The 10705-nt window shown below is 47.9% G+C and overlaps 1 protein-coding gene across 3 annotated transcripts in view; it reads right to left on the reverse strand.

Annotated features, from left to right (window-relative positions):
• Window positions 1-481: 481 nt before the first annotated feature.
• The window catches only part of LOC110335560 (cytochrome P450 4F6), a 26298-nt gene continuing 16074 nt past the window's right edge, over window positions 482-10705 (reverse strand). For 2 of the 3 annotated variants that reach the window (XM_029531493.1, XM_029531494.1), the window contains exons 6-13: window positions 9095-9216; window positions 7179-7446; window positions 6775-6841; window positions 6442-6571; window positions 1482-1615; window positions 1324-1388; window positions 1110-1192; window positions 494-748 (exon numbers count right to left, since the gene is read on the reverse strand). In XM_029531493.1, coding sequence (XP_029387353.1) covers window positions 571-748; window positions 1110-1192; window positions 1324-1388; window positions 1482-1615; window positions 6442-6571; window positions 6775-6841; window positions 7179-7446; window positions 9095-9216 — 1047 coding nt within the window. In that variant the 3' untranslated portion in view covers window positions 494-570. Of the gene's footprint in view, window positions 749-1109; window positions 1193-1323; window positions 1389-1481; window positions 1616-6441; window positions 6572-6774; window positions 6842-7178; window positions 7447-9094; window positions 9217-10705 lie in introns of all 3 variants that reach the window. The other variant, XM_021217758.2, reaches the window with a different exon arrangement.

The following is a 10705-nucleotide window of genomic DNA, read 5'->3' on the forward strand; positions in this document are numbered from 1 at the left end:
ACCTTCGGAAGAGCAGTCGGGTGCTCTTACCCACTGAGCCATCTCACCAGCCCAAAGTTAGCTGTTTAATTCGTCACAAGGCCTGAACGTTATATAAAACCATCCCCAGCGGTTCCAAGATGCCCCTCGCTGAAGGAACAATCTGCTTCAGAGTCTACAACTATCCCTTCATATGTAACAGGCCAGGTCTAGTGTAGTGTTCCACTCTTAAATGTTGTACCAGAAGGACAGAAGCAGGAGGACATAGCTCTAAATTTGATGAAATAGAATAAAGGTGAAAACATAGTGAATATAAGGGTTTGTCTCAATGACCACAGAGCCTCAAATGTACTGGAAAACCTGCTCCCCTCTCCTGCTTAAACATCCGTGGTGGCTCACAAGATAAGGTCTTCCAGCAGAAGTCTCATCAGCACGGAGACCCTCGGGGACCACCCAGGAGGCATTGAGGATCTTGTGATAAAATTCCGGTCTGATGCTCATAGTCACTCAAAGAACAGGAGGCAGTTCTGTTTATTCAGAGATTTAAAGAGGTAGGAGCACGGGTGAGCAGGACCCAAGGCAGCTGTGAGGTCATTGTGCGCCCGCGCTCAGCGGCTCCACCCGCAGCCACAGCCCGCCCTCTGCACGCAGGATCAGCTCTGGCTTCCGGCGCGGCTCCTTGTCATCTGGCAGCACACGGAAGCGCAGCAGCGTCAGCGCCAGCGCCACCTTCATCTCGCTCATGGCGAATGTCTGTCCTATGCAGTTCCTGCGGGAAGACAGGGTGGGGACTCTGACTGCTCGAAGAACCAGCCAGGCATCCTCGGACCCAACCTGGCCCGGTCCCCACCCCCACCCCCAGTAAGGAGGACCAAGGAGGCACTGATGTGCCTGGGGCCCTGCGTGGGCGTCCACATTTCTGGGACCTGGCCTAGCCCCAGCGCCCAGTGCAGACCAGGGCATGACTCTGAGTACAGAGCATCAGCCTTTGACCTTGCCACCTCGGGCTCTGCAGACCTTTGCACAGGCAAAGGTCGGGGAGGAGACACAGAATCCTCATTCACCCAACTGTTCCCTGGTCCCACTGTCAGACCCAGACTTCTCCCCCTCACCCAAGACCACTTCCTCACCTGGTCCCCGCTGAGAAGGGAATAAAAGCTAGAGGCGACCTCTTCTGTGGGTTTTCTGGGTCGAATCTGAAAGGGTTGTAGACCTGTAGGCCAGGAAAGACTAGGCTAGTGGGTCATGTCTCTTTCCCCATGTCCAGGATGGTAGCTCTGGTTTCTCTGGTAGGCTTGTGCCTCTTCTCCAGGCCCCAGAGTTGGGGAAAGGGTAGGGTCGCACCTCAGGGTCTGGCCAGACTGAAGGGTTGTGGTGAACCCCGAAAATGCTGATAACACAGATGTTCCCTGTTGAGTAACGAGACAGTTAGGACAGGTCCACGTGGCTTCTGGGGACCACCGTCCTACCCAGGCCCCTCCTTCCACTGATCCTGAGGGCACCTTTGGGGATGACCCGGCCGTCTGGCAGCAGAACATCCTGGGAACAGCAGCGGGAGATTAATAAGACTGGGGGATGCAGCCGCAGACTCTCCTTGATGCACATGGTCAGGAAGGGCAGCTGGGCCAGGTCGTCCCTAAGGAACACACCACACAATTGTCCAGGAGCAAAAACAAAGTCTCTCTGCCACTGAGTGAGACTGATCCAGAGTTCTGCACCTAAAATATTAAAATTTAAAATTATCCATGTTCGTGTGTCTCTCTGTGTGCTATATGTCTGTGGAGGCCGGAAGAGGGTGTCAGATGCCCTGGAGGTGGATTATAGGTGGCTGTGAGCTGCCTGAAAAACAGTAAGTTCTCTTAACTCTTGGGCCGGCTCTCTAGCCCCTTGGTTGCGTTTCTAAATTCTCATGTAGGCCTTGAACTAGCTATGTAATCAAGGATGGCCTTTACCCTTGATCCTCTTGCTCCTACCTCCTAAGTGCTGAAATGAAAGGGATATTAGTAGACTCCAGATATGCTCATGAATACATGAGAAGTTATTATCTGATAAAAATAAAGAGGGCGGGCTGGAGAGATGGCTCAGAGGTTAAGAACACTGACTGCTCTTCTGGAGGTCCTGAGTTCAATCCTGAGCATCCACATGGTGGCTCACAACCACAATGAGATCCTATGCCCTCTTCTGGTGTATCTGAAGACAGCTACAGTGTACTCACATAAATGAAATAAAATGTGCCTTTCTTTTAAAAAAGATAAAGAGGGCACATGCTGGGTGGTATACACCATTAATCCCAGCGCTCAGGAGGCAGAGCCAGGTGGAGCTCTGTGAGCTGAAGGCCAGCGTGATCTACAGAGTGAGTTCCAGGACAACCAGGGATACACACAGGACACTCTGTCTTGAAAAGGCAAAAAGAAAAGGAGGAGGAAAAAGAGAGAAAGAGACCAGATTATGAGTTTTCAGAGCAATGAAAGACTCTTGGTAATGGGTGTTATGTGACATCCATCCCAGGCAAGAATTCATGAGGTAAGGAGAGCTGGGAAGCAGCTGAGGTGTGAGGCAGGAGAGGGTCCTGTGCTGCAGACACTGAGGATGTAGACATGTGCAGAGGCAGGAGAGGGTCCTGTGCTGCAGACACTGAGGATATACACATGTGCAGAGGCACGAGAGGGTCCTGTGCTGCAGACACTGAGGATATACACATATGCAGAGGCAGGAGAGGGTCCTGTGCTGCAGACACTGAGGATATACACATGTGCAGAGGCTACCTGTACTAAAGAGATGGCAGCTCAGGGACCCAGCACAGGGGTCCCTGAAAAGGACAGCCTGCATAGTGACCAGATGTAAGCTAGGGCTGGGAGTACAGCTCAAACAGCACTTCCTACTGTGCACAAAGCTGGGAGCTCAGGGCTGGTGAGATGGCTCAGTGGGTAAGAGCACCCGACTGCTCTTCTGAAGGTGCAGAGTTCAAATCCCAGCAACCACATGGTGGCTCCCAACCATCCTTAACAAGATCTGACTCCCTCTTTGGGAGTGTCTGAAGACAGCTATATTGTACTTGCATATAATAAATAAATAGATAAATAAATAAATAAATAAATCTATTAAAAAAAAAAAAAAGCTGGGAGCTCCATTCCTAGCCCTGAAATTCAATGCTCTTAGACTATAGATCATTCCTAAAACCAGGATGATTGTTATGTCCCTGAAAAGGAAGAACCAGGAGACTTTTAATACATAATGAGTTCTTGGGGCTGGGAAGATGGCTTAGTAGACAAAGTGCTTGCCATACAAGCATGAGGGGTGGAGTTCAGATCTCCAGCCAGATGATCATAACTGACCCAGAAGCAGATGAAGTCAGACAAGCTGGCAGAACTCACCACACCAGCAAGGTCCTGTTCAGTGAGAGACCCTGACTCAGTAAAGAACATGAAGAAAAAAATCAAGGAAGACACCTGAGGTCAACACATGGCCTCCAAACACATGAGCATACATACAAACACGCAAGTTCACTCCCTACACACACCATACACAAATTTTTAAAACTTCTCAAACTGGAGAGATAGCTCAACAGTTAAGTTACCACTCCTCTAGAGGACCTGAGTTTGATTCCCAGTACGTATGCTAAGCAGTTCATAGCTGGCTATAACTCAAATTCCAAGGAACTAGAATCTCTCTTCTGTCATCTGTGACAACCCTCACTCATGGCAGACACTATCTAACCACATACACACGCATGAAAATATATGACAATTAAAAGTTAAATAATTGCCAGCTGTATTGGTGCACACTTTTAGTCTCATAGAGAATCAGGCAATCTGAGTTAGACAACAGAGCTCTAAGACAGCCTACATAGTGAGTCTGTGTCTCAAAAAACAAAAGATTAAAAACATTTTTAAAAAGAGTTCTTGTATACCGGAAAAGAAAGGAAGAAAAGAAAGAAAAGCATAGAAATTCCAAAGTTAGGAAAACAAAGTTATTTGATATGTCAAAGAAAAAAGGCATGCATGGTGAATCTAAAGATGATTGCCAAGTTCAGCATATCTGTACAGTGGTGTTCACTCATATAGCACAGTGTGCCACAACTTTTCAGGTTGTTCAACACTTTCAAGTTCTACAATATATTCTGATGAAGACACAAAGAAGTGAGTTCTCTCTGGGTCTGTGTGGAAGTGGAATTTTCCAAGAGCCACTAAGTTATAGAATTCAGAAAGCCTTTGAAGAAAATGAGTGATGTTTTAAAATGATATGTATATGATATGTATATGTATGGTGTGGTGGTGGTGTGTGTGTTTGTGGTGTTGTGTGTGTGCCTGCAGAGGCCAGTGACATCATCAGATCCCCTGGAGCTGGAGTTACAGGTGATCGAGAGCCACCCAAAGTGCTCTTAACTGTTGAGTCACTTCTCCAACCCCAGCATAGATTCCTAATGCCTTACTTCAGCAACTAGCCTTGGAATTTGTCCTACACAGGCATTTATATGGGTTACAAAGGGCCAAAGTACACAGATGTTTCCTACATTGTGTTTGCTAGAGGAAAAGCTGGAGGGCCAACAAGATGGCCCACAGGATAAAGACACCTGCTGGTAAGACCTGACAACTTCCATTTAATCACTGGGTACCACATGGTAGAGATTCTACAAATCGTCTTCTGAGTTCCACATATCCATCATTGTACATGTGCGTCCAGGTGCATGTGTGTGCACACAAACACATACACAAACACACACACATGCATGCATGCACGCACATGCACACTGAATAACATACAAAATGTGAAAAAGAGAAAAAGATTAAATGCCAACAAGAATGGAACGTTTTGATAAGTCATGGCACATTCATTTAACAAAATCCCACACGGTTAGTCAAAAGGTAGCAACAGGAATCGCTAGTTCTGTTACACATTGGATAGTAAATCAACACAGAGATACTAAATGGCAATTCAGCAATATTTGTTCTCACTGAAAATATTTCTATACATGTGGAATAACTCTCCACTGAAGGAAAGCAAGCATGGAGAAGCTCTCTGCCCAGCTGCGAGGCCGGCAATCCCCTCCAGCCTCCAGCTAGTGACCTTCAGTCTCCAGCTAGTGACCTTCAGCCTCTGGGCTGCATTCATCCCTCAGCCAAGCTCTGTAGGGAGCCCCTAGGCAACAGTGAAGCACGAGGTCTACAAACGCCTAGCCACATCCGCCCACCAGCTAACTGTCCTAAAGACACACATCTTTCTTACGTTCATTTTGAGGCGAGTATTACTTTGTAGCCTTGCTTCCAAGTGCTCAATATAATTGGCAGTGCTGCCCCTCCCCCGCCAAGATTCCAGCCTGGAATCATCACACCTGGTGTTCCCATTCTCTTTTCCACCTTCCTATAGTGACTTGGCAAAGGTCTTCAGCAGACACACCTCTGGTTAAAGCTCAAGTCCTTACAGTTCAGAACACTGTATTCCCAGCTCTAGTCTCACGAAGAGCCTCCCTGGTCCGCACATGCGCATTTCCCAAGTATCCAGGCATGCTATTCCCCCTGACTCCTAAGCATGACAAATGGTCTTGTGCACTCTTTTCTCCTGGTATAGCAGAGACGGCTCCTCTGACTGTCTCATTCACTGTGCCATCAACCAGCTTGCCTTCTTTTTCTTTTTATTCCTGACTCTGCTTTTGTCAGTTTACCTCAGCTGTTCTGTAGACAGAAGCAGAAAAATCGCTTGAGTCCATCATTGTGGTACCAGTGTGGGCAGAATAGTAAATATTCCATCACAAACTGGCAAACTTAAAAATGCATCTAGGAATTGGCATGGTGACGTAGATTTATAATGCTAACGTTCAAGAACGGGGTACGGGGATTGATTTGAGGCCAGCCTAGACTACAATGGCCACCTCACTTCAAAAACTGGTAACCCTTGATTTTGAGACAGGTGTTACGCCTTGTTGCACAGACTGGCCTTGAACTTAGAGGTGTGACAGGGGAGGCACTGTGGACATGTTCCATGAATGAAGGGATGCATAACTTTTACCCACTGAGATCCTTGTGAATCCCCAGCAGTGAGTGAAAGTAGAATCGTTGTGAATCGAACAGCAGAGCGGAGGTAAAGGGGAGCTAAGGTCTCAGGGAGGAAGAACGCAGAAGAGCAAAGGAGCAAGGGCAGTTTTGAACCTGTGTTGGTGGCACCTGCTCTCCTCATGCTGTCACTAACTTCTCAAGCAGCTCTGTAGGGAGGATTTCCCCAGGCTACAGAGCATACAGGTGATTTATAAAAGCTTGCTCACGTTGCCTAGCCACACAGTGGTGATAAGCATGGGCTTTGAGATCTTTTTCTCCTGATGACTAGGCTGGGTGTCTTCCTCTGAGCTCAGCTCTTATGAGCACCGGGAAATGATGGAAGAATCAACAAAAGGAACTTCTCTTTCCCATCTAGGGAGCAGAGGCAAAGAGAAGGGCCACAAAACTGACAACAAGGACCTGCGCTCACCATTCAATCTCCTCAGAATCTCGATCCCTCAGCAGCTCCTGAACCTCCTGCCGGCAGCGCTCCTGGTATTCCGGGTGCCTCGCCAGGTTGTACAGGATCCAAGAGAGTGCACTGGTGGTAGTGTCATGGCCTGAGGGACAGACAGGAAGGCTTGTGTCTCTGGGCTGCTTCAGCACCACAGGCTGGACAGTGTCTAGACAGTGAGGTCCCCAGGAAGGATGGGGAAGGAAGGGATGGATGGAAGGAATGAGATATCCTGGGTGTCCCCCCAACAGATGAGCCTGGGACTGACAGTTCCCCACCCTTTCGTTAGCCCTGCGAAGAGACCCTCACCTCCAAACATGAAGGTGTCAGCCTCTGCTCGGATGTCCTCATTCGATAGTCCCTTACCATGTTCATCCTGCACACAAAGCAGGACCACAACTCATACAGTGTCTGAGCACGTCTGAGTCTGTCTTTCGAAAAGTTCTGATGCCCACTGCACACTCAGGGTCCCCTTGTGATGCCCTTCTGATGCCCACTGCACACTCAGGGTCCTCCTCAGAGCCTGCCTCACAGTTTTCTTCTCGGTTTTCTGTTCTTTGTTTCTTCTACACAGCATTCATCAGAGCCACCTCTAAAACTTATCTCTAGCCTGACCCTCCATTTTACAGTCACCATCTATGTCTCACTAGAACTCAATTTCTATCAAGGTTGAACATTGAGATCCATGCAACTTAGATTCCAGAAAAACCCACCTTGGCCATTAAGAGAACATCAATAAAATCTAAAGTTTTAGTCTTAGCCTTGGCCTTTAGGAATTCAACACCCTGCGTACTGAGGGTGCTGCGTCTCTCCCTGATGATAGTATCTGTGAAGCTGTGCACCAGGTCGCAGGCTTTGCGGAAGCGACGCCCATCAGCAGTGAGGTAGTACAGGAAGTCCAGGTATAGGAAGAGCTGGTGATGCCGTTTCACTACAAGGGAGCTAAGTTCCAGGATTGCAGCAATGTATTCGCTGTCAGACCTGCAGGGCAGGCCGGAGAGAAAGCAGTCTTAGGACACATGAAACCCCAGAACACCCCGAGGCAGAGACACAGGACTAAGACACCTCACCCACTCTCACCCACCAAAAGTGCCCTCCGAGAGTACTCCTCTGTGCCTCTCACTCCGTACGAGCCTCATGTCCCTGATTCCAGGTGGACTTGGGCATTGTTGTCATCTTTCTTTCACTCAGCATCTGCTTCTGCAGTCCCTCCTTGATTTTTGGTACCGTGCTCAGATGTTTCCCTCTCCAGATCCTACGTTGTATATCTACCTGACTGTCAGTCCTCTAAAGAGTTGCTATCTAAATCCAACTGTGACTTTAACTCTCATCTTCTAAGATACCTAGGGCTGCCTGGGAAACTCAAGAAAAGTCCACATCCTTCTGGCTGATTGTTCAACATCCTTAACATTCAGTTGCCAGCTGGACATGGTGTTCATGCTACAAACTCAACACTTAGGAAGATGAGACAGGAGGATTGCTTGTGAACCTCCAGGCCTGCCTGGGCTATGTAGTAAGACCCTTTCCAAAAATGAAGAGTTCCATGGGTTTTGTCTTGTTTTGATTTTTTCAAAACAAGGTTTCTCTGTAGCCCTTGCTATCCTGGAAATCACTTTGTAGACCAGGCTGGCCTCGAACTTCATTGGCCTCCTGAGTGCTGGGGAATTAAAGGCATGTCTCATTACCACCTGGCATTGCTTAATATTTTTTAATTAATTATTTTTACTTTTGAGCATATTCTTTCCCTTCCTCTAATTCCTTCTTGAACGTCCCCATCCAACTTTATATTTTCTCTCTTAAAAAAAAAAACCCAAATGAAACAAAAGGACACACAGGCACAAAAATGGAGTTCTGATACATGCTGACCTACTACTACTCTGGAGTATGCACCTGCCTTGGAGTGTGGTAGATATACCCAGTGTCACTCCATTGAAGAAAACTAATTTTCCCTTTCCCAGAAGGTACCAATTGAAATGGCTCTTTGGCTATAGGAGGGACTAGGTACCTATGTCCCCTTCTTCTACTGGGATTAGTAACAGTCAATCTTGATTATCATCTTTATTGGTTCAGGACACCTAGGAGTTTAATGAAAAAACGTCTGTTTGTGTCTGTAGGGTTATTTCAGACAACTGTCTGAGTGGGTAAAGGCCTACCAGGCATATGGTCCGCCATATTCCACTGGGTGGGGATTCATGCAGACAACAGGGGAAGGAGGTGAAAGGTTAGTTGTACATACAGGCAACCTTTACTGTACTTCCGCGTAATTATGGTGGAGGTGCCCTGGCCCACTCTTCCCTACACGGAAGGCCTGAAACCTCTGACGCTAGAAGCTCAAACGTTCTCTTCTCTCGTATGCTGTTTTGCTATATTTTGTCACAACAGGAAAAAACAAAAAACAAAACCACAAAAAACTACCACCAACCTCAACCTCATTTTCAAAGTGCCTGTTAACGACACTGCTCATCTACAATTCCCACAATCCACCTCCTAGGAAGGACCACACTTTCTCCTCTCACTGTCCTTAGCTGTCAGTTATAGCCCACCTGTTCTTCTGGCCAGTCACAGTCTCCCCAACCTCCTCCTAAGGTCCAGGGCTCAGGTTCCCAGGCAAGGACAGAGAGAGACTCACTTCTGGCAGTTGCTGTCGACGCTGAAGATGCATTTCTGCAAACTGTCCAAGGTCATGAGGCTGATGTGTTCAAACATGTCCAGACGGGAAGTGCCCTTGGAGGCCAGGCACTGCCACTTAGCCTGGCCAGAGAAGTGGTAAAAGATTGGGTGAGTCTGGTCTTTGCACCACTGCACTCCAACACCAGAATACTCCTACCCTGCTCAGAGTCAGCCTCGGTGCTCTGCCCTAAGTGCCACACCCCGCGTAGGCAGACATGGGTGAGCACAGAGGCATTATCGTAGGAGTCTGGCACATAAGGTGGGAGGCAGGAGCGCAGGGTTCAGGTCCACCTTCTCTGTTCAGCTCAACGTATCCTTCTCAGTCTCACCTCTTAAACTTTTAATCGTAACTAAGTTGATCTGATTTTTTGCTCCACAACCATACTTAAATATTTGCTTCACTATTTATACTTATACTTACTTATACACTACTTATACTCTTTTACTGCTGGTGAATTTTGACACACTCTCTGACCTCTCTGACCCTCAGCTTCTGCTCACCCTGACATTCTCTGTGTTTGTCTCTGTGTCTGTCTCTGTCTCTCCCTCTCCCTCCCCTCCCCTCCCCCTCCCCCTCTCCCTCTCCCTCCCCCCCCTCCCCCCCCCCTCCCGCCTCCCCCTCCCCCTTCCCTCCCCCTCTCCCCTCCCCTCTCCCTCTCCCTCTCTCTCCTCCTCCCCTTCCCCTCCCTCCTCCCCTCTCCCTCTCCCAGGTCTCTCCATGCTAGCAAACCCAGACTCTCTCAAGGACGATAAAAAGCCAGGATGGATCTAGCTGGCCCACCAAAGTCAGTGATGTTATTCTTTTCTTTTTTAAAAAAAAATATTTTCTTAGCTAGTCATGGTGTAGCATGCCTTTAATCTCATCAGGGACAGGTGGATCTCTCTGAGTTGGAGGCCAGACTGGTCTACACAGTCACTGTGTCACAGTGAGTTCCAGGACAAAACAAAACAAAACAACACAACCTCTTTATTTTGTTTTTAGTGATGGGTAGGAGCCAGGCCTGTGCATGCTAAACAGGCTTTCTAGCTCCAAGCGACACCTTGCTTGCTTGAGACAGGGTCTTGCTGTGTAGCCATGAACTCATTGTACTTGTGCTTCATCTGTCAAGAGGGGGGATCAAAGGCACCGCTCATCATGCAGAGCTTAAGACAAGTGAGTTTAAAGTGGTGTGGTATGTAGACAGCACTACTGTGCAGCAGACAACGTTAATGTGTGCTGACTTTCCAAGGCTTCTGTGACCAAGAACAGAAACACATCCTTCTGCGCTCCCTCTGTATAGGAGCATGACTCCATGGTGTTATCTCTTCTATGCTTAAGTATAGATTATTATTCCCACTTTACAGACAGAAAATTGCTGAGTGGTAGTGGCACATGCCTTTAATAGTAGCACTTGGGCGGCAGAAACAGGCAGATCACTGAATTAGAGGCCAACCTGGTCAACAAAGCAAGGTACAGGATAGCCAGGGCTACACATAGAAACTCTGTCTCAAAAAAAGGTGAAAGACAGAAAGAAAGGGAGAGAGAGAGAGAGAGAGAGAGAGAGAGAGAGAGAGAGAGAGAGAGAGAGAG

This window comes from Mus pahari, chromosome 18, assembly GCF_900095145.1.
Source record: "Mus pahari chromosome 18, PAHARI_EIJ_v1.1, whole genome shotgun sequence".
NCBI classification, from domain to species: domain Eukaryota; kingdom Metazoa; phylum Chordata; class Mammalia; order Rodentia; family Muridae; genus Mus; species Mus pahari.